General features: G+C 36.8%; 1 protein-coding gene across 3 annotated transcripts; it reads right to left on the bottom strand.

Annotated features, from left to right (window-relative positions):
• Window positions 1–8,718: 8,718 nt before the first annotated feature.
• Window positions 8,719–23,330, bottom strand: rtn4a (reticulon 4a). Of its 3 annotated transcripts, none has more exons than XM_082189958.1 (7): window positions 22,761–23,330; window positions 16,553–16,760; window positions 14,240–14,378; window positions 10,742–10,811; window positions 10,580–10,626; window positions 10,362–10,420; window positions 8,719–9,681 (listed from the first exon to the last, which is right to left on the bottom strand). In XM_082189958.1, the coding sequence occupies exons 1-7, from the start codon at window positions 23,155–23,157 to the stop codon at window positions 9,639–9,641; spliced, it is 963 nt and encodes a 320-aa protein (XP_082046084.1). In that variant the 5' UTR covers window positions 23,158–23,330; the 3' UTR covers window positions 8,719–9,638. The 3 variants fall into 3 exon arrangements, with proteins under 3 accessions (XP_082046084.1, XP_082046085.1, XP_082046086.1); XM_082189959.1 differs by lacking the exon at window positions 22,761–23,330 and adding an exon at window positions 20,710–20,982; XM_082189960.1 differs by lacking the exon at window positions 22,761–23,330 and adding an exon at window positions 19,124–19,251.
• Between the last annotated feature and the right edge of the window lie 927 nt (window positions 23,331–24,257).

The following is a 24,257-nucleotide window of genomic DNA, read 5'->3' as shown; positions in this document are numbered from 1 at the left end:
CTGAAATGCCACAAGGCTAAATAAATGCATCACTTCACATAAAAGCAAACAGTAACCCAACAAGAAAGGCCTCAGGCATCCTTTACGGAAGTACCCGAACCAAAGTTACAAGATCTCTTCTTTGAAGTTCTGCAAAGGTTTTTTTTTTTTTTTTTTTTTTTTTTGCTCATATGGGACATTTAGGGCAAGGTACCGTGGCTCAAGGCCTCATCTTGCACATTTTATACAAAAATCCTTCAATCAAACAGGGCTTCTCATGACTTTGTTCTAAGATGGTGCATGCACACACTCAGTTAATCATCCTTTTGGTGCAACAGGAGAGGAGGAGAGAGAAGCTAGGTCATTAGGGGAGGTTGGAGAGATGCAGGATGCATCTTAACATGACACTCACACTGCTTGGTATGCTGGCCACATGAGGGACAGTGTTTTTTATTTAACACAAGCACACACATACACACACACACACACACACACACACACACTCTCTCTCTCAGTGAGGGTCCACGGTAATTTGATCAAAAGCGACCTTCAACAGGCGATGCCAAAAGGTTAGGCCTCACACCAAATAAAGTCATATGAATAATCACGCACGCTGTATCTGTGTAAATCAAGCTCGGTTAATCTTCTGTGAAGCCATATTTCAAAGACCATAAAATGAAGGCATAATTTCCAGGCGAGTTATATTTAAAAAAGGGGAGATAAGAGTTTTAAAGAGACGAGGAAGAGACAAGATGAGAAAAGGAAGGGAGGGAAAATGTCGAGGAGAAGATGCAAGGAAGAGACGAAATAAGAAGATGCAAAAAATGAAAGGATATATAGGACACTATATGGAAGATAAGAAGAGATGAGACTTGAAAAAGAAGAGTTTAGGAAGAGCAAAGGCAAATTGAGAGGAGGAAGAGAAAGGATTAAAAGAAACTAGACAAAATGAGACAAAGGGATGGGACAAGATGAGAAAAGAAAAGAAAAGAAAAGAAAAGAAAAGAAAAGGAGAAATGATGTGAAAGGATGAGAAGATGTGGAGGAAGACATAATGGAAGGGATGCTATGAAAGGAGGATCAGAAGAGATGAGAAAAAGAGATGAGGAACAGAAGAGCATAGACAAAACAAGATGAGGAAGGGTTCAGACAAAGTGAGGTGAAGGAAAAGGACAAGAAGACAGAGGAAGAGTTGGAGGAGAGGAGAGGATGAGACGATGGAAGGGATGATACATAAGGAAAGATCAGAAAAGACAAACTGAAAAGAGAAAGAAAAGATGAGGAAGAGAAAGTGTCTAAAGAAACTAGATGAAATGAGACAGGGATGGGACAAGTCAAGATGAAAAGACAGAGGAAGAGAAGTAAAGAGATGGGATGAGATGAGGAAGGGAATGGAAAATGTTGAAGAGAAGGGATGACAAGAGATGAAGAGGAGAAAGTAAGAGAGGAGACAAAAGGATGAGACAAGTCGAGAAGATGGGGAAGAGATGGGGAAGAAAGAGATGGGGAAGAAAAGAGCACATAAGGAAGAGAAAGGATTGAAAGAAGACTAGACTAAATGAGACAAAGGGTTGGAACAAGGCCAGAAGACTCATAGATTACTATATTCATCCTGAGTTTCATTCCAGCCTTTATCCAGTTATAAAAGCTTGACCAAACAAAAGCTTAAACTTTTTGGACTTTATGTCTTACTTGTCTCATGATTCATTCTATCCTTTTCTATCCTTATCTCCTCCTTCTGGGAAAAGCAAATGAATCATCTCTTAACTGAACCAGAAGAAAGGAACAAATGTTCAAAAGCATTTGTGAGAGAAAAGAAAGAAAGGCACGACCTTGAATAAGTTACACTATTTCTCGAAAGACGTGCGTTGACCTTGTTTTGACAAGAGTCACTGCATTTTAATTTCAGGGTTTTAGAAGTATGGATTTTGTTTTATGCTTTTTTAATGGAAGCCTCGCCTTCTATTTTAGACCCGGTCCCGTTGACCTTTCTTCCTCCTTCGCTCTCTTCTTCCGTGATCTTCCTCTGTCACCCCCTCCCCTTTCCCTGCTCTGTAATTTCAGATGGAGTTTGTGGAGGCAATAAATGTAATTAGTATCGTATTTCAGATGGACTAGACACAGCGAGGGAGGGAGAGACCCTCCCTTTGCCTCTTGCTTGTTCTTGGCGCACTCAGTCTCTTTCTCTTTCCATTGTTGTGCCAATGTCCCCTCTGTCCTGTCCTCTTAGCGGTGTCAGTGTAGTGCTGGCTTGACTCTGTCTCTCTCCATTTATCCGCTCTGTTCTCCTTGCTCCACACTGGACGGACTCAGAAAGGTCACGCAGACGAGAGTTGCTTATATACCAGAGAGAGCCGGTAGAACTGCAGTAGAGGACAGCAGACACGTCCGAGCAGATGAGAAATGTGTCGTACATGAGACCCACTCAGATGCTGTGATCGGAATGCATTCAGACCTCATACATGGGATCAACAAAAATGTCCGCAGACACACACACACACACACACACACATTAATGCACACAGGCAAGCAGTTCTAACATTAATGGACAGCCCTGAGAGGACTTAACTGCATCTGTGACCTATAAACAACCTTACACATAAGGTTAAAGATGGAGAGTATAGTCTTACCTTATACATGTCTGTCTCAGAGAGAAGAGAAGAGAAGAGAAGAGAAGAGAAGAGAAGAGAAGAGAAGAGAAGAGAAGAGAAGAGAAGAGAAGAGAAGAGAAGAGAAGAGAAGAGAAGAGAAGAGAAGAGAAGAGCTTTTAAAGGAATGATCCAGGTTCAGTCAATTAAACGTAAATTAAAATTTACTTTGACTCATCCCTCATTTTCTTTACAAAAATGTAAAAAAAAACATGGTCACGTTGAGGCACTCGTGAAGTACCATCTTTGTACTTTTTATTAATTCGAAACATCTTAATTTGAAGCACCTCCTACCACCATCAGAAACGTCTCTTCTTCTGCGATGGAGAACCAAGGTCTGTATATCTGTCAAATCAACATGAAACCCATTAAAATGTTCACAACCAATTTCAATATTCCATATTCAACGAGGAAAAGTGGTTGGGTTGAAGAACGCGAAGGCTCTGTGACAGCCAAAAAGGAAAGTCGTTTCAGAGGTAGAGCAAACTATTGCTGATGAATCTTTGATGAATCATTCACAATAAAACCAGGCATGTGCATTAAGAAAGTAAATAGTGCCAATTTTGAACAAATCAATGATCTCTTTCATTATATTTTAACAGGATAATTTAGTTTAAACTCCTTAACGTTCAAGTCAGTCTCTATTCATGCTTTTTACCCATTTTGCTCCATCTCTGTTCTCATCAATCTGTTCTCATTCAGTGTTTTGGTCGATCGGATCACAAGTGGACGATGTTAAATACAGGTGTAAACGGGGTCTAAAACGCTCTGAGCTTCTCCACTTTTGATCACTTCCAGAGGTAGTGGAAAATGCATACAACCGTATTGCTTTCGTATTGTAGATGTTCATGTGTTTGGATGCATTCGAACAGCCACAAAAGACCACCTACTCTCCGGCTACATTATGGGAAGCGCACTAGCCAGGCGGGATTTCAACTTTGTCGCTTGAAGAACGAAGTTTGGTTTGAAGATGAAAAATGTACCAAGCACAATGTTCTCTCACCATTTCTGATTTCTAACACACATTCACAGTATTCGGCTTGTCTTGTGGCTGTAAGAGCAGAAACTAAAGCTGAAAAAGACCCGCCTATAGACCCTCCCCTCGAAGAATTTTTGTTGAAAGTGGACAAAAGAAGCACCAAGTGTAAACGGGAATGTGTCTCCCTCATCTACTCGTGATCCGATCGACCAAAACGCATCTTAATACCATTAAACAGGGCCAAGAATATCTTGACATGACCATCTACCATCTCAATATCCTTTTTATCAAACAAACCTTCCACTAGGTAATTTCTGGATATTTACAGGCATGTTTTGAAATGTTATTTATAGAATAAGTTTAACCCCCGTGATGCCACAGAGACAGTAAAAGACTTCTCTCTTGTTGGGAATCTGTGACAGGAAGAGAGCGATGAATTTCCTGCATGTTAATACATTGCGTGTGTGGGTGGGGGGTGTATTAGTAAATGTACCCCAGAGGTGGTCTCCTAATTAACTCCTGCCAAGTGACACTTCCTACAAGTCTCCCCTGGATTACAGAGTCAACCTTTGATCCACATTTTAATTTCCCAAGAAAGGACAGGCTAACAAAAAAAGACTGAATGGAAGGGAAAAAAACATCATGTCTATTTTTAATAAATTAGAAAATGACTTGGACACTGTGGGGATTGACTATTTAGTGAGATGCAAACAAACATCAGACAGGCTGGTGAAATATGTGATCAAAAAAAAGCAAGTATGTCATTACTGTGACATCACAGGTACCATGGTATCCAATTTAAAATTCTGGATTTTGATACTTAGTTGATTTTGAATAAGAAATGTCACTGTTGCAATATTTTTTTAGTGGAAACAATGTTAACTTTTTTTGTAAGAGACAGCTGTGTGTGATTCAGAGCTCAACTAAGTACTTCCTATTTCCATTAGCTGTTCAAATAAGAGTAAAATAACTACAAATGAAACTCTCATCCGTCAGTGTACCAGACTGTATTTCTCTTTTTCTTTTGTCTGTCCTCTCACCACTGCACAGATCTGAAATGACAGGGTGGACCAGAGCGATGAAGCAGACAGGCTCTCTTTAGCCCGGTGTGCTGAGGTGTTTTCACCTGAGGTCCAATCCTGAGGGAGCCAAGCCAACAGCCTTTCAGACGGCCAGCAGTGCCACCTGCTGGACAGTTGCATACTGCATTTTCCTTCTGATTTTACAGATGAGTTATGGGTAGAGTTAGGGACTGGATTAGGACAATTTATATATATGGCTTCAGCAAGGTAACAGCGTTGCTGCTAACAGGTTGAGTTTTATTTAATTTAACATTATTAAAGCCTCTCAAATAGTGTTCTATAAACTAGTGCTTCTTAGATAATTAAATGTTGTTGTTTTTTCTACAATATCCCATTTTCAATGATCAGTTGTTTACTATATAAAACCATGGTTATAGGGGTGAAATCATGGGGATGGGAAAATGGCAGCAAAAAAATAATAATTAAAAATAATTAAAAATTAATTTTAACTACTGAAAGTCTGTTGAAGCATTAAGAAAACCGATCATGTGGTCAAATAATTTAACTTTTATTGATTCCAGTGCATACTTCACTCATGTTTTGGTGAACAGCTTGGTAAGGTTTGATGTCTGACAGTGCAGGTGTTTGGAATTGCAGAATAGCTAATACCCCCGGGGCAGAGGTGAAGGGGGTAATATTCACAGCTGGATATGAGAATCTGCACACATCCAGGCAGCATCTGTGAAAGGTTAGCAGGAATCAGATTACAGCCCTGGATATAAAGACAGATACAGTATATAGCCTACTGCATGCACACAAACAGGTAAACACAGCATATGTTCAGAAAGCTATAACCAGTGTTGTATAAAGTATCCAATCGTTGTAAAGATATCTAGAGAACATTTTGGGAAAAAAATAATTATATATTTTGATATTGATATTGAGTGATTTGTGACATCACACTGGTAAACACATTAGCATATGCCTACCTCCAGAGCAAGACATATATGAACAGTAATACATAATCTCACCATATAGGCCCCGCCCACTGGCGTTCAGTCGCTTAAAGGGATACTCCACCGATTTTTCATATTAAACTATGTTATTCCCTTAACTACAACTACAATACAATATAGTTATCCATTTTACACGCTTAGAAAAGCGCAACGTTTTGTTTTGTGTCACCGTCCTAGGTCGAGTTACACTACGCGAGTAACTGTATTTAAATAGGGAAAACGTGGAGGTGTTTGGTAGCTTCTCTGCTTGGCCCATATTGAATGAACTGGGCTAAGCTAAGTGCTAACAAAGTTTCGCCGCAAGACAGAGCGATTTAGTGCACGCACTGAGACGAGAGAGGTATGTATCAACTCGTCTTAGTTAAGGGAATAACATAGTTTAATATGAAAAAACGGTGGAGTATCCCTTTAATATATACAATATTCTGTGAAGTATGAACTGCTTACTGCACATATGAAAAAGGTTCAAGGGGATCTATAGCCTATATCTGGAGAGAGCTATAGCCTATCGTATTAGCATTTATCTTGATGACAGTTGTCTCTCTGCTGGCGAAAACTGGTGAAATTGTTCTTGGGCTGTAAATGCCATGTGATCAAGGCTGATTTTGAATAGCCATCAATGGAGAAACATACTTTCTACCCACAGCAGAAGCTAACTGGACCATGCCAACCAGCCAGACCTTGATTTCTTGAGTAAGTCACCAGGATATTCCATGCATACAGAAAAACGTCATACAGTGTACATAGGCCTACTTTAGCCTATAGGCCCATTGAAGAAATAGCTAGTATGCTAGTAGGCTATGCTATTTCTTAAAAAAAGATCTATAAAAAAAAAAAAAAACTTTCAAGTATACCTTTTTCCTGAGAGCTGAGGTTCAACATGACACAAAGTGTGTGAGTCTATTACCTTAGCGTCATTTTCAATTATCTGTCAGCATTGTGGCAGGGAAATTAAAAGAACCCAATTTCCGCTCCAAATGCACGACCTTAATCTACTCCTCTCTCCGCGCTTGTCTGAAGCCCACACATCCAGAGAGCAGTAATGTGATGTTTCTGTTCTGGGCTTATTACGTTTTTACAAGTGTGAGCCAAGACCAAAAGAAGTGGTGAAATCTGGGGGTCCTGGTTTCTGAAGCCTGTGACACAAATTCATTTTAATTTACGGCTGCACGTTTTGGACACATAAATGCAGACACTGTTATTAGAAGAATTATCGGTTAAGTGGCGTGACTCTGTGAAATATTCAGGGACTCTGTAAAAATGCCATGGTTTTGCAATCGCACACAGAGAGTGTGTTTGCATGTTTTTTGGGGGAATGCGGGGTGAGTTGGCTGCTGTCTGTATTCGTTTGATCATATTTGGAGAGACACTAACCGGCTCTGACAGGGCCACATACAAGGGGTCGGTAAGGTCACGTATTTAGAAAAGCACTATTGGAAGAATTATTCACCATCATTTTGACAGTTCTCTTGTCAAAATCAACTTTGACAGCACACTGCTTTGCGTCCTGTTTTTCTTTTGCTTTATTTCCATTAATTCTTGCCTCAGGTCATAGAAAAACACCAGAAAAGCCAGAATACAAGATTATGTCCCATTTTTATTAGTGCCATATGAATGTTCTCCTTTAGCCCCCCTGTTTTTTTTCATTTGATGTAACTTTCTAATTTATCCCTGAGTAAATAGCAATCGTAATGCGAATGGAATGAAGAGCAGGCGCGAGGTGTGTGCCAATGAGAGGAAAGCGGCCCTCCATGCAGCAAATTATCTTCCCAGCACGGAAGCATCTGTGCTCAGCTGAGACGAGAGAAAAACACGGCTTACCTCTCCTCCTCCCTGAAAAAACCCCAGCAATCAATAGAAAGTTCATTTCAGAATGGCAGTCTGGTAATCTGTTTGGCTGCACGCGCACCTGTCCCTAATGATCTTTCCAGCACAACAGAACGACCTAATCTTCATTCAAATGAATCGCTGCACAACACCGACAATATTTTATCACTCTCTTTCTCTCCAATACACTCACGGTGATGGAGGCGTGAGGGCCAGAGGAAAACTGATCAGAGTGAGTTAGTAGCAGTTTAAGTGAGCATGAAGGACTTGTTTTTAGAGTTAGAAAATGGGGTTACCGGCACCCAAAAAACAAGCCTTTGCTTGTTTATCAGTGCTCAAACTGGTTATTTCTTGCAGTTTCCACAAACAGATTGAAGTTTTGTCAGGTATTAAACTAAATCCCAGGTTAATTTTAGTTTTGTAGCGAGAACCACAACATACCAGATAATCATAATAAAAATGTTTTCTGCACAAATATGAAGCAGCATAACTTTAAACAATAATCAGAAATATTTCTTGAGCAGCAAGTCAACATATTGGAATGATTTCTGAAGGATCATGTGACACTGAAGACTTCATCACAGGAATAAATTCGTTTGAATTTTACATTTTAAAAAGAACACCATTTAAAAATAGTAAAATAGTTCTCAATTTTACTATATTTTTTATCAGATAAATGTAGCCTTTGTAAAGAGACTTCTTTCAAAAACATAAACTGACCCCAAACTTATGAATGGCAGCATAAAAACACATTTGGTCCTCCTTAACATCGGAATATCTAACATCGGAAAAGCACAAAAAAACAGAGAATGGAAATTTTATTCGAATTTGTTCAAAAAAGAAAAGAAAAAAATCTTAAAATCACACAAATTTGGGTATTATAACATGCATTTAAACAGAAATCTTATTTAAAATAACTGTTGCACTTTATTATGTAGCACAATAAAATGCTTAATTTTATTCTCAGGATATTTTTCATGCACATTAAGCACTTTTTTCTACTTTGAATAACTTCCGTTCCTCTAAACGGCATCACTTTCGTTGTTTTGTTATTATTATTGATATTTTATCATCAATCAACATTCGTGTTAATGTCATAAAAATGAGAGAAATCGGAGAAAAGTCCACACTTCCTTACAAAACCCACTGGATGGCGTCAAAGCCCACGTGACAAACTGCTTTGTAGATGACAAACCTTCCGAACATATCCCAAAAAACAAACCTTCAAATCGAGCACAAAAGCAAAATAGTTTGTCTACAAGCTTTATTGGTACTTTATTGGTTTATTTTTCACAATGCAATCCACAGACAGTCTTCAGCATATTTTCATCAAAACTGAAATCTTTTACAAATGACCTGCATGAAGAAACAGCGCTTGATGTTTGCAAGTTTTTAAGAGCGTGAGCCGTTTCAGGTATTCGATCCACGATGGAGACGGCAAATTCTGCAAACGTTGATTTTTTGACATGACAGGAAGGTGATTGGCCGACAGCATACGTTCTTGTTCACCTTTTTCACTTAACGGCTAAAAACAATGAATAGTTGGGTGCAATATGCCGTAACAGATCCCTTTGTAGACATGTGAAATAAAACTGCTCTTAAACTCTGCTACAGAAGAATAGAAGCCTCTTCACCTCTAACATGATTTAATTGCATCAACTTTAACACAGTTACACCACAACACCACTGTGTTCTATCACGCCAAGTACAAACAAAATAGGAAAAAAAAAAGAAAATAGCTAAAATCAAATGACTTGTGAAGGAACTTCATAACCAAAACAATTCATCCTGAAATGAATCAAAATGGCCTTCAAACAAGGTGAACGCTTCACTGACCGAATAATAAGTGAAAAAAACTCATCGATTCCTGCCTTCGCTGACATGGAGTTCCTCGGACTACATTCTGTAATGGTGTTACGTAGCTGCGTTTAAACATGGACAACTAGCTCTACTCTGAAAGACAGTGACGACTCTGCTTGTGAGAGAAACTCATAGGTTTAAAAAGGATTCATTCTCAGTTACGCTAACATTTCAAACACTGGGGGAGGGGGGATAAAGTTTACATTGCATCGTCTAAGGCCTTTTTCCAAACCAAACACGATTCTGTCCGTCTTCTCGTTCCAACATCACTTCTCGTGCACAGAATTAACACACAATCTAACTTTCTTCACTCTGTCTTTGGCTTTGCTCCGGGAATCTTGGCCTGGACCCTGTTAATGGCACAGAAACAAAAGAATATGACTAGAGCCCATGAGGAACATGAAAAGCACACGTTTAAACAAAATTAATAAAACAAGTCATAAAAAGACACACACTGTTTAAAAAAAAGAAAAAAATATTTATATATACACTGACGTGTGTGTGTGTGTGTGTGTGTGTGTGTGTGTGTGTGTGTGTGTGTGTCTCTATTTATCTATTAGAGCTGTCAAATCACACCTAACAAAAATTTGAGATGCATATACACATACATATATATAGTTTTTTTAATTAAATACATATAAAATAAACTATTATAATTTTTTATCATATATATAAAATAAACTATTATAATTGTTTTATCATATGTATTTAATTAAAAAACTATATATATGTATATGTATATGTGTATATGTATATGTGTATATGTATATGTATATGTATGTGTATGTGTATATGTGTATGTGTATATGTGTGTGTGTATGTGTATATGTGTATGTGTATATATATGTATGTGTATATATATATATATATATATATATATATATATATATATATATATATATAATTCATACTACAATAACCATGTAGTCTACAATTGTATTCATCAAAACCAAATTATCATAAAACACTATTTTGTCTGATTCATTGAGGAAATCACAAATTGCGTATTTCACCATGCAAACAGACTTACTTTCCCACAACATCTTTGATTTGCTTGTTCACCAGTCCGTAGTAATGGTCAATTTGTGCCTGTATTAGGAATAAGGACGAATAATTACCGCATTCAGTTGAACATTATAGATTTATTATGCGTTTATTGACAATGAAGACTCCAATAAACACTTAATATACCACGACAGCTGCCTCAGCCGGAGGTTATCATTGCATTCACAAGTCAAATAGACATACCTGATGCTTTTCATAGACCACTGGCCAACTGAAAGCCCCTATGAGACCTAAAGAAAGAACACATTTTGAACATAATGCCATATTCTGACAGGTGACAATTGACAGCAAAAAGTTACAATGTATCAATTTAAAAATAGGACTATATTCCCAAAATAGACATACCCAAAATAAGAAGGGTGAGACCATTGAACAAGGCACCAACATAGGTCAGGATCCACATGAGAACTGCAAACTGAGAAGAGAAAACCACATCAACATACAAGCAGAGTACAACATGCCAGAGGAAACGCTTTAGTCACATGTGACAAACGCATTTGACACTTATGCTCATTAGGAAAAAGCTTCATCTTTTGAAATAAAGTTTCAGAATGTCTACAAAATACATTTAAACTTCTAGTGCGACACCTGATGCCAAAAAGACACTAACACAATTACAAATTTTACATGTTTAAGGAGAGCATTTACATTCATTTCTTTCAAAGAGAAAAAAAATAAAAATAAAAAATTGCTGACTCAACTTTTAAACATTAGTAATACTTATTCAAAACGGGTGAATGGATGAAAAGTTGCACTTTTCCAAAAAAAAAAAAAGAATAAAAAGAAACTGTTCTTTGATGCTTTCTATTCACCAAATACAAAAACAAAAAAAGCATGGTTCCCACAAAAAAATTATAACAAAAAAATTATAATTTATAAGCAGCACAACTTTGAAAAGAAATGTTTAAGCAGCAAATCATGTGACGAATCATGTTACACTGAAGACTGGAGTAATGATGCTGAAAATTCGGTTTTGCATTACAGGAAATAAATAGAATTTTAAAATTCAAATTTAAAATATAAAAAAGTTTTTTACTGTATTTATTATCACAAACACAGTATTGGTGAGCAGACTTGTAATTACCATATTTAATGTTTGGGTGAACAACTTTTCACTTTAAGAGTCAAAAAGAGGGTAAAAATGATCATGAGAAATGCTTAATAACTAACCATTTTCATAAATTGACAAACACATTTCACTTGAACTAAAATAGAATAAAAGGCATGCCGACACTTTTTTCCAAGCTGACCCAACAAATGGCAGAACCTGTTCAAAACCCACCGGCACATAAACGGTTGCTCGTAACAGGACACGTCACTCAATATAGCCGCCTGACCACAGAGAGACTGAATGCTGTAGAAGACCTCCAGAGCTCTGAAAGGGCAGCGGGGTCTGGCTGTAACTCGACCCATAGCTCATAACCAGCACCCCCTTCACAGGGCAGTAAATCTCCATACACGGATGCTTCCATCCACTGGGCTCCCCAGCGTTTGAGACGTGTACCAATGCAGCGCCAAGAAAAGCCATGAGGTGCTGATTTAACATTAACATTAGTGGTGCTTTTCCATTACGCCATAAACTTTGCTTAGAACAGGGCGACTCCTTAATGTCAGACATTTTGACGCAAGATTAAGAAGCGCTTAACCCAGGATTTAGTATACCAGAGTCTAAGTTGTGCTCTTATGACTTAGTTCTGAAAATTCACCTTGTGTCTATAAGCTATAAATGGTTGATGACAGCAGAAGTAACATTAATGTTTTCAATGTTTTATTTAGGAATTTAACGAAATTCCCTAATTTACCGAAACATACATTTTCAGTTTCACATTTAAAGGTGAAGTAAGTGATTTCTTAGAAACAGTTGATATTTGAAGTCAACCTAAACAAACACACCCCTCCCTTCATTGCTCCGCCCCCAAAATGCACGAACACGGAATGCAAGAGATGATGTCTCTTGATTATAACTGAGGCGAAGCAAAATAATGCTTCACGAAAAATAAAGTGAAGATGTAGGCCTGCAAATCTTGGTTCTGTGAAACATAGCAAAACCAATATTACGCATGTACAAACAACACAATGTAATTACAGCTAATCTTTCAATCAGGGTTTCAACCACAGAAAGACATCAATAAACAGCTTGTAAACAATAGGTCCATTTACCTCAAGAAAACAATTCAATGTCCATATTTTTCTAGTTAGCTAGAGAGCAGTATTTTGCTAAATATATGCACTATTACATAATTCATTTTACTTAACCTGTTAGTAATGTCTTCTTTTTTTTTTTATGTTTGAATAAATTTGTCTTCAATTTCTTGGTGAAATATAAACATTTAAATGATGGCTATAATTTGAGTAAAAATAACTTATTAAAAAGATCATATAAAAAACTGCCTTGTGTGCAACAAATGTGTTGATTATTAAATAAACTAGTTTAATTTTCTGAAAATTAAAATGTCAGTGTTTAGTTCATTCATGAAATTAATGTAAAAACCTAATATTAAAATAAGTAATAAAAAAACAATCTCTAGGTTTTCGGCCAAGTGCATCCTCAATTTCAGTTACGAGTATATCATAGTATTTTAATCAATTTGTGGTAGAAGACATTTTGGTGCATCACTAGACTTCATATGCCACAATAGCTGAACTAAATACACAAAATGCTTTAGTAGCGCATAGTTCTTTTTGAATGGCCCACTCATTAGAACTAGAATGTCCTCAACATGGCAACGCGGGCATTAGAGCAACAACGCATAGTGAGCTGGATGGTGTAGTTCAGCTATTCATTCAGCCCTGCAGCTAACCTTGTCAAGTGACAGCCTTCTAAAAGAGCATCACATGACTAAAGAGTGGCATTCCTCAATGCTACATCACAGCTGATTCTTTAACCCCACCGCCCCACCCCCCACAAAAAAAGCGAGAGCGATCTTTTTGGCACCATTTCTATCCCATCAGAGCTCAGTCCAAATCCCCTCAGCCTGATCAACAAAGGCTGCTTTGTGGAGCCGTTCATGACACTCTCCTGCAAAAACAAGAGCAAACACCCCAGACCTGACCACCAACCCTCTCTACCAAAAACAAATGGGAGGCCATGTCTTTTATTCAATGATTAAGGGAAGGAGGGGGGGGGGGGGGGGGGGGAATCAAGAATACAGTTAAAACAGTAATATTGTGAAATATTACCATTTAAAACTTTGAATACATTTTAAAAATGTCAACTTTCAGCTTCATTACTCCAGTCTTCAGTGTCACATGATGCTTCAGAAATCATTCTAATATGATTGATTTGATGCTCAAGAAACATTTCTTATTATTATCAATGTTGAAAACAGTTGTGCTGCTTACTGTTTGTGGAAATATATATTTTTTTTACGATTCTTTAATACATAGAAAGTTCAAAAGCACAGCATTTATTAGAAATAGAAATCTTATGTCCTTGCGGAATAGAAGTATAAATAGACTTGAATGGTAGCGTACAAACTACTCATGAAAATAGAAGCGGAATAGAAGTATAAATGGACTTGAACGTGAGGATTCAATTAAAAGATACAAAAGCAGAACTGTTTTACCTTTTCCTTTTGACACTAAAGGCCAATTTCTAGCTTTATTCATCGGGGGGGGGGGGGGGGGGGGGGGGGGGGATCTTGATATCAAATTAAGCATTAACTGTACAGTTTACAAGGGCATTATTGTTCACCCACCTCAACAACACAAAACATCAAGACAACAAGATTTATTTCCCAGTCTTCACCCTGAGAGCAGTTATGAAGCGCCAAATCAAATAAAAGAGCATAAGCTGAGAGAGCGCGATCAGGATTTCATTTCCTCCGGTCTTCTAGAACAAACCTTGAGCGAGTCCACCAGATCCTCCACCAGGAAGAGTCGTCGCAGCTCTTTAACAACAGTGTTGATGTGCACCAGAACTGTGTCACTGTACTTATGGACTGTGTCCGTAGGGATCGCGATATCCTTATCCAGATACATCCTGTACAGAAGACAGAAGGTTTACCGTGAGACTAAAGCTCCGTTTTATGAACCTTGTGAGCAAATAAAACATTGAAATTTCATGATAAAACACAAATTATCATGACATTTATGATTATTGCCCTTTTTAGTTCGCCATCAAGTTAGAAGACAATGACATTTAACTAGTTTTACAATCCTTCCTTTTCTTACAGGTAGAGCTGCACGATTAATCGATAAAAGATTTGCGATCTTGATCTAAACACCCACACAATCTTATTTATTTTAATGTCAACAATTCAGCTGTCTATTAAGCCTTTGAAAAGTATGATTGATCACGGAGGAACATTCAAATCTGGCAACAGAGCAGTTGTCATGCATTGGTATGAAACAGCTCCTCAAATAGTCTTTTCAACCATACCATATCATTATTTCTGTCTTACAATAAAATTTATATTAAATCATAGAAGTACTGGGATAAAAGATTATAGTTTGGATATAAACAATGTGTGATTTCTATGGCGATAAAAATAGAGTATATCACCTTTTGAAACTTGACACTTCAAGTAAAGATTACATCAGTTACATCATTACACCAGTAGGTGGCGACTGACAAATGTATTCATTTTTGAACGACTCTTGAATAAATGATTTAATAACACTGATTTATCCAGGTGTAATGAAACAAATGAAGTCTTTATGAGTCACTCATTAAAACTGATTTATTTTTATTTTTTATAATTTAAAATAAATTAAATAACTGGTTAGTTGTCTAATCAGAATCATGGGAGAATAAATATTCACAGTAGTCAACATTTCAAGTGGATCAAAACCTTTCATCAAGGTTAAACATGCATTTTGAATACCAGTTCTTGTCTTTTTTTGATCCACTTCAAATTTTGACTACTGTGTGTGTGTGTGTGTGTGTGTGTGTGTGTGTGTGTGTGTGTGTGTGTGTGTGTGTGTGTGTGTGTGTGTGTGTGTGTGTGTGTGTGTGTGTGTGTGTGTGGTAACGGTTCTCTGTAAAAGAATGTTTAAAGTGTAAATCAGCGGAGATAGAGGGGACGAACCGAGGGCGGGGCTGAGCGGGGGGCGTGCACCTGAGACCCGCAGTGACGGATTGATTGACACATAGGCGTAATTTGCGGGTGGGACATGTCCCCACCACTTTTTGCCAGGGTCGATTGTGTCCCCACCACTTTTGAAACATCTCGTGGCACGAATGTAACTCTAGCAGAGCATTCATTTTGTTCGTTTGTTATATAAGAGGCGATCTAGCGCTAAAATGTGTTGTTTTTAAAATCAAGTGATCAAAGTGCTCGTTGCCGCTGCGATCAGTGGTACGTACAGTTCTCTCTTTCTCTGCGGCTCGCGCACAGTCTTCACACGGACGCGCACTTCAATCCGTTGTGAAGAGACTACCTATCGTTCCGGTGAAATCACAAAAACTCAAAACGATTTTACACCATATAATGTAGAATTAAAAAAAATTCTTGAATCAATGAACAGCACTAATAAAGCCCCAGATCATTAACTAAAAAAAATAAAAAGTTTTAGGGTTTAGTTACCCTTTAAAAAAAATTTATTTTAAATACCGTTCTCCATTTTAAATCTGACGACGCATCTATAATATGGTTTGTTGAAAATAACACGTAAAACAGACAGGGTTAGGCTAATGTATAATGTAACCAATATGTGTGGTGCAAGGAGTTGCTGCCAATAGAGCATTTCAAACTACCACTTATGAGGTTCCATTTCAATTATAATGTTGCCTTTGCCATTTGTTTACTAAATAGTCAGCGACTTTCAGAGCAGCTCACTAGGTTTTGGAGCCGAGCCTAGCAGTTTGATCAAAATTAAAGTGTATGAAAACACCAATATTGCAACCACTTCACTTCAAAAACAACTTCAAGAATCTTTAAGTGCTCAGATTTTTGTCGTTCCACGTCTATTTCACAGCAGAGGGCTTAATTTTGGCAGGGAGTCAAAGCTAACAACGTGTAACACCTCCTGTAAGCCCAGAAGCTAAGCTCCACAGATCTACCTCCTTACATAAACTGGAACACAAACTGATCAAAGCAGGATTACCCTAAACGTTTTACACTCAGGCGACGCAAAGTGAACAAAACATGGAGTGGAAAATTGTGAGCCTGATCCCGTCACGATATGCATGCAACAAATGTGTGCGTTCCTCACTTGAAGGGGTGTCCATCCTCTGACTTCTGAACAGCCTGTAAAATGCCTTTGTATATCCTGAAGGAGATGGTGACAGACAGCAGGGCAAGGGCCACGTAGGAGAGAACACTGATAATACTGCAGATGCTGAGGGACAGCAGCAGGAACAGACTGGCTCCAAACACCACCCCCGTCCTCTGCAGATCTCGCCAGTACAGCAGGTCCACCACTGCCGGCAGAAAGAAGAGTTACGTCAACCCTCAACAGACAGAGGATCAAACTTTGGGGATTAAAGGGATAGTTCATTTCTGTTATTAAATTAAATTACTCACCCTCATGTCGTTTCAAACACATAAGACTTTCGTTCATCTTCGGAACAGAAATGAAGATCTTTTTGAAGATCTGGGAGCTTTCTGTCCCTCCATTGACAGCTACGCAACTACCACTTTGACAAAAAAAGTTCATAAAGAGATTGTAAAGCTAATCCATATGAAGCGAGCGGTTTAGTCCAAATTTTCTGAAGAGACACGATCGCTTTATACGATGAACAGATTGATTTTAGGCTTTTGTTCACATGAAGTGTCAAAGTGGTATATGCGTAGCTGTCAATGGAGGGACAGAAAGCTCTCCGATTTCATTCAAATATCTTCATTTCTGTTCTGAAGATGAAAAAGTCTTACGGGTTTGGAACAACATGAGGGCGAGTAGATGACAGAATTTTCATTTTTGGTTGAACTCTCTTTAATACAAAAAGGAATTAACACTTTTTAAAAGCACATCAATATAAGCATGTTAACCCAATTTTCATAAGGAGGAATTAAGGAGCTAAATTACTATGTAGAACAAAAAACAAATGGATTTACATTGTCTCTTTAGCATACATCAGTGAAAGCATTAAAAAACAATGAGCCATACATTATAATATTAACTGACCTATAATGTTATAAAATAAAAATACAACTGTTCATTGTTAGCTCAGGTTTATTAAACAATATGGTTACAATTTACAATAAGGTCTCATTTGTTACCATTGGTTAATATTTAACTAATATTAACTGACAATGAGCAATATATGCATTATAGTATTTTTGTTACCATTAGTTACAACTATTCATGTTTGTTCATGTTAGTTCAGTGCATTAACTAACGTTAATAAATACACAACTTTTGATTTTAATAATTTTATTTTCAACAATCTAATACATTAAGATTAATTAATAAATGCTGTAGAAGTATTGTTCATTATTAGTCCGTGTTAACTAATGCAGGTATCCAATGAAACCTTATCGTAAAGCGTTATCAATCATTTTAACAGATACAACTTTTGATTTAAATAAAAGGGTAAACATTGAAATTAACTAACAAAGATTAAGAAATGCTTTAGAAGTGTTTTTTTTTTATCGTTGGTTCATGTTAACTAATGTAGTTAACGAACGTGAAAAAAACTGAAACTTTGTAAAAAAGTGTTACCAACAAATAAAAATTTGATACAGTTATTTATAATATAACATTTCTTGATAGCAACGATACGCAAAAATTATTAATTTAAATACTCTGACGTGTTAAATTATAGCAGAAATATCCAATACCTATTGACAAGCTGTAGATCTTCAGAAGTGATGTTAAATTACTTCAGTTAGTTGTCAAATCAGACATTTAGTCAACAATGTTGATAATATCAGAATTACCAACTATTTATCAATTAACATTATACCTTTATTTTCGAATAACCAAAATAAACCAGAAAACAAATCTTAATCAGAATATGTACATGTAAACATGGCCAGTGTTTAAGAAGTTTAAGAGCAGGAAAGAGAATAATTAAATGGGAAAACTGCTATGGATGGTTATGGTTTCACAACTGAGCATGTGGAACAAATCATTTTAATATACAAATGACTTGTGACCACACAAACATCAAACATAAGGCACACATTCATCAAGGACACCATGGCATGTTTCATGGTGTGATCATGTTCAATTCTGACTTTACAGCAAACCTAGTCTGTTCTGGCTAGAGGGAGGATAAAAATAGGACAGAAACCTCACAGTCAGTCAATGACCCTTCAATAATTAAACCTAATCTACTATGTGCCAACATATCTGATCAGAGTTCATGACAAGTCAGCATGCATGCACTCGTCTCTCACTGCTTTTCTAAAAGACAAACATCATCCACACAAAAAGCCAGTGTATATTTAATCAATAACTGAGAAACACTTTGGTTTGTACAGCAGAACATGCTGCCCTTCCTCTTGTACTCTTGCCAATAGACCGTTGCATAAGCTTATCGAAACTGAACAGTTCACAAAGTATCAATGTGCCACATTTTCGAAGCTCAACACAATGCATGCATATCTGCTCATGAATATTAATGTGTACTATTATAATGCACCCGTCAAAATACGACAAGTCGAGCGGCCTTATCAAATCCCCCGGAATAAAACCTGCATTTTATCATCATGATTTCATTCTGAATAACGACAGTGCTTCTTAAACACACTTTGCAATATAAATGCACATAAATCAACAGTGGCACGTGGAGGAGGGACGCAATTACAGGCCGTTTAAAGGTCTAACTCACTAACTAACCTTGTTTGGAATCCATCTCGCTCATCTGCGATCAGACAGCCTGGGCCAAGAACACACGAGAAGCACGCGACTTCAATGACAAATGGTAGTTCCGGTTGAATGGGATGACTTTTTAAAACAAAAGTCCCCCAGTAATCCAGTACATAAAAGTCCGCTTATGTCCGAGTCATAAGAGTTGGCTCAAATAAATGTAAAAAAAAAAGAATAAAAACCATTTATATTTTATATCTATATCAGTGCATTTATCAGAAAAGCAGAAACAAAAATGTTTGACAAAGTTGACCTCATAAAAGTTCACTAAAAAAAAAATAATAATTAAAATTCTTTACTTTTCGTTTTACAAATTTTTTTTTTTTTTGTCCAACGCTAATATGGATTGCTAGAGAGAACGTGTTGATGGATTGAACGTGTTGATTACATATACACTACATTTTGAAAGTCTTGGGTCGGTAAAAAAAAAAAAAAAAAAAAAATTAAACAAATGTTGGCTGCATTTATTTAATCAAATACAGTAAAAATGTAATATTGTGAAATATTACTACAATTTAAATGAGCTCTTTTCTATTTGAATATATTTTAAAACGTAATTAATTCCTGTGGTGAATTTTCAGCATCATTACTAATATGCTGATTTGCTGCTCAAGAAACATTATCAATGTTAAAACAGTTGTGTTGTGAAATAATTTAAGAAATCGTGTTACTTTTTTCTTTGATGAATAGGCAGTTTAGAACAGGATTTATTTGGAATAGAAATCTTTTGTAACATTATAAATGTCTTTACGGTCACCGTTGATCAACTTAATGTGTTCTTGCTAAATAAAAGTGATAAGTGATAAGTATAACCAGTTATTTGTTTCTCATTGTTACTCAAAACTAACTATAAAGTGTTTCTGAAACCGAATGTACAATGACACAAGACAGAATGACAAATCTGGACTCAAAATGGCCAAATCTTATCCAGTCACCATATTTCACAGGCCCTGAAGTCAGACACAATGTATCCATCCAGGAAACAAAACGTAAGCCAACATTCACAAGAGTTCACAGAAGTTTACATCAGTCTTCATTACATGTTCCCAGCTTGATTTCATAGTCACAATCAGTGCCAACTTGCATAAACAATTTAAATAGCAATGAACATCTGAGAACAGCTAGAACGCAATGACAAACGATGCCAAACACACAAAAATGATAAATAAAACTAAATTAATTGTTGCTTAAAGCAGCAGTGACATACTCATGGGGGAAATGCTGCATAGTTTATTTTTCAACTTCTTTTGAAATGCACTGAATTCAGTATAGATACAGTCAGTTCAACATTTTGTGCAGCTAACAGGCAGTTTGCCAATAGCATTCTCTGGCAGAGGGATAAATGCTTGCCGTTGCAATATGCTTTGTAATCAAGACATCCCAGACCATTTACTCAGGGCAACTAGAACATTCTCTCCCACAAGAACCTTTGCAAGACCACAAAACCAAGCAAAACTCACTCACAGCTTTACCCAATAACATTTATGGACAAGGCAAGCAGAAAAATTATCATTTTAGTTCATTTTCAGGCCGATTAGGGCAAAACAAGCATATACCCTGTTCTTTCCAGTGCTTTATCTCCATCCCGGAGGTTGTCATAGAAGTCGTGTTATCTGAATTGGCGTGCATCAGTCATACATTCCAGTCAAGAGTCTGCAGAAGAGGTGGTCGGGAGTGAGGAAGGAGGTACGAGTCTCTGGCTGGGGCAGGACAGGACTGAAGGGTAGAGAGAGACGCTACGGCTCTCCTAGCAGATCACGTTCTGCAAAGGCCAGCACTGCGGGGGTCAGCTGACCACATTCAAAGGTGTTGAACGCGGTGTACTAGTAACATGAGGTTTCAGCACAGCATCAGCTGGATCATACTAAAGGGCCGTCGTTTGGGTTCACATATGAACTACATCACAAAAATGACCTCCACATTTTTAATGACGATGCAGTTAGCAAAACGGATGTTATTTTTGACCTGTCCCCAGTACCTCGGTTATTATGATGAAATCAAATGTTTTTTTAGTAGAAACATTTAGATGTAGGAGTAGGCTGGGCATTGACACATATTTCATGATGCGATAGATTCATTTGTAGATATCAGGTACACTACACGTTAATTCTAGCAACAAAAAAAAATTCTTTGAGAAATTGACAACTGATTTCTATAAAAACATTTAAATTGCACATAAGAGCTTTTATTACAATAATAAAGTTATAAATGTACATTTTTAATGACAATTATGTTTTACTACTCCACATTTGTATGGTGGTTGTCATGAACACTTGTTTTCATGATGGATTTATTCAAACTTGCATCAAATATTGAAGAACAGATTAAGTCAAAATATAACGAATATTTAATATAGTGCATATATTTAGCAAAATGCTCTGTATGGTTAAATAAAAACTAAAACTAAATCCTAAATAGTAGTTAAAAAATAAAAATAATAAAGGTGACAAAGGCTAATAACAAAATGACTAAATATTACACAAATTAAGACGAAGATAGAAAATACTAAAATAAAAGCCAATTCCAAATATGAATAAACCTTTTAGTTTCTGGTTAAATAGTTCAAAGTTAAATAAAAGGGGGGGGAAAAACGTATAAAAATGGAAAAGGCAGCTTTTCATAAATAATGACCTACATGCAATAGAATTGTGAAGCTGGTGTGTGCAATAATCTGGTTTGGGTCCAAAAGAAAATCAAGAGAGTCTTGGTTTAGTCATGACATTAATTTGTATCAAAATTGGCACTTTTTCTGCTTTGGGTAACAGATTGTTATTCGGACACAGTCTGCCCTTTAGACTGTAACGTTTATGACAGGCTTTCATTGAAGCATCGATGTATAATGGATGATTTATGAAGCCCGTTGTGGTTATCATGGGTCATTGCGTTTTCTGAGTAAACTCGGTCACCGAACTAAATGACTTGTGCTCAGTCTGTTGTTTAAAATAGGTATAGGCTATGTGAACATTAAGTATTTGATCCTAAGCTAAAAACAACATTTTATTCGGATTTTTACATATACCTATAAATTAATTTGAACACATTTTATTTTAATCTAAATAGATCGACTGACACGAAATTGCTTGCACAAATATTCCACACGATGGCAGTATAGGGACGCAATCAAGATGACGTTGAAACATTTGACAATTTCTCAATTATCATCGTAGCATGATGCAGTTGGTACACGCACGCAGTAAAGTGGGTAAAACACTAATTTTTAATAAGAACCACATTAGATAAGGCCTTATTCTATGGTATATATTCTATGGTATAGATTGTAATCCGTTCGTACCCATAAGCATCCGTTCAAAAACTATGCCAAGCAATATAAATAGGATAATTAAATTTGATCAAAACAACAAACTGTGTTAGTGCATTAGACAAAATAGGTAAAAAGTCACTTAGTCTTGATTAATACATGAAGCAACGTGAATTATTTAAACGGAACTGACGTCATGTCAGTACTGGTGTTACATGTTGGGTGGATAACTTGGCTTAAAAGTTTATATTGCTAACATTTTTTATTCGGTGGAGGTGGTGATAACACTTAGATCCCTGATTGAAAATCAAATCTGAATGATAAGTTTCAAATGCATAATGTACTTACATGAACATGAAGATTTAGATGGTGTGACTGTTTTCTTCTCTTCTTTTTCTTCTGATTTTGTCGGTTTTGTTGTTGCATCTCCAAATGCACCGATCAGTGCTGGCTTGGCAGCTTCTGGTTCTGGTTTAGAGGTGAATGGTGGTTCTGGTTCTGGGTCTGAAAAGTCCAGCAGTGGCTCTTCGGTACGTGGCAGTGTGGACCTGTGCCTCTCGAGCGCATCTTTCGCTCCTCCGGCCAGATCTAAAATATCATCATCCACCTCTTGGACATCAGCCTCTCTAAGCGAGAAATCAGTCCCTTCATCCGGCAGAGTTTTCACGTGTTTGTCTGCTCGGTGTTCTTCTTCTTCGTGCTGCAAGCCAAATGAAGGTGTCGTGGAGCTTATTTGATCATCCATTGTTAACAATAATTTTACACCGCTATATAAAAGTAACTTATTCAAAACGAGTCCTTTTGATTTAAGAAAATGTCTTTTCAAAACTTTCTTCAGCACACCAGAGAGAGTACGTCAGGTTCAACGCGGGCCTAAACCGCAGAAACGGCGCAGCTGTTTGACTAGAGAGACGCTTAGTTAGGGGAAGTGTATGTAAATTTGGGTAACTCTTTTATTGGCTGAACAGTGAAAAGAGGCGGTTCGGTGACGCCCAAACACCTCCATACGTGCCACACTACGCTAAATAGGGGAAGTGTATGCACGTTTCCTGGTATTTGATTGGGTGAGCAGTGAAAGTGGGCGGGATATAGCCGCGCCCATACTTTCTCTTCCTGATCTGAAAAGTATGTGGAAAATGGCCGAGTGATGCATTTCAAACAGCTTACAATTCACAAATGCACTGGTTGTATTTGTTTTTTATGTAAACGATAGGTTGATACAGTACCGGTCAAAAGTTTTGAAACATTACTATTTTTACTGTTTTTGAAAAAATTATCTTATGCTTATCAAGCCTGCATTTATTTGATCAAAAGACCTACAGAAAAATTAAAAAAAGCAATATTATGAAATAAAATTACAATTAAAAATAATGGTTTTCTGTTTTAATATACTTTAAAATGTGATTTATTTATGTGCGCAAAGCTGAATTTTCATCAGCCATTACTTCAGTCTTCAGTGTCACATGATCCTTCAGAAATCATTCTAATATGCTGATTTGATACTCCGTTATTATCAATAATGGAAACAGTTGTGCCGCTTAATATTTTTTTTTTGGGGGGGGGGGGGGGGGGGGGGGATCTGTGATACTTTTTTCAGGATTCATTGACTAATAGAAAGGTAAAAAGAAAAGAAATGTTTCAAAATAGAAATTTCATTTCAAAATTCAAATATCACTTTTTCTTTTTTTTTACAATTTAACACATCCTTGATGAATAAAAGTATTAATTAGCCTACTTTCAAAATTACTGTCCCCAAACTTTTGTAATTTCAGGATTCATTGACTAATAGAAAGGTAAAAAGAAAATAAATGTTTCAAAATAGAAATTTCATTTCAAAATTCAAAT

The sequence above is a fragment of the Leuciscus leuciscus genome, assembly GCF_965113295.1.
Source record: "Leuciscus leuciscus genome assembly, chromosome: 14".
NCBI lineage: Eukaryota > Metazoa > Chordata > Actinopteri > Cypriniformes > Leuciscidae > Leuciscus > Leuciscus leuciscus.
This window is presented reverse-complemented; position numbering and strand designations above follow the sequence as displayed.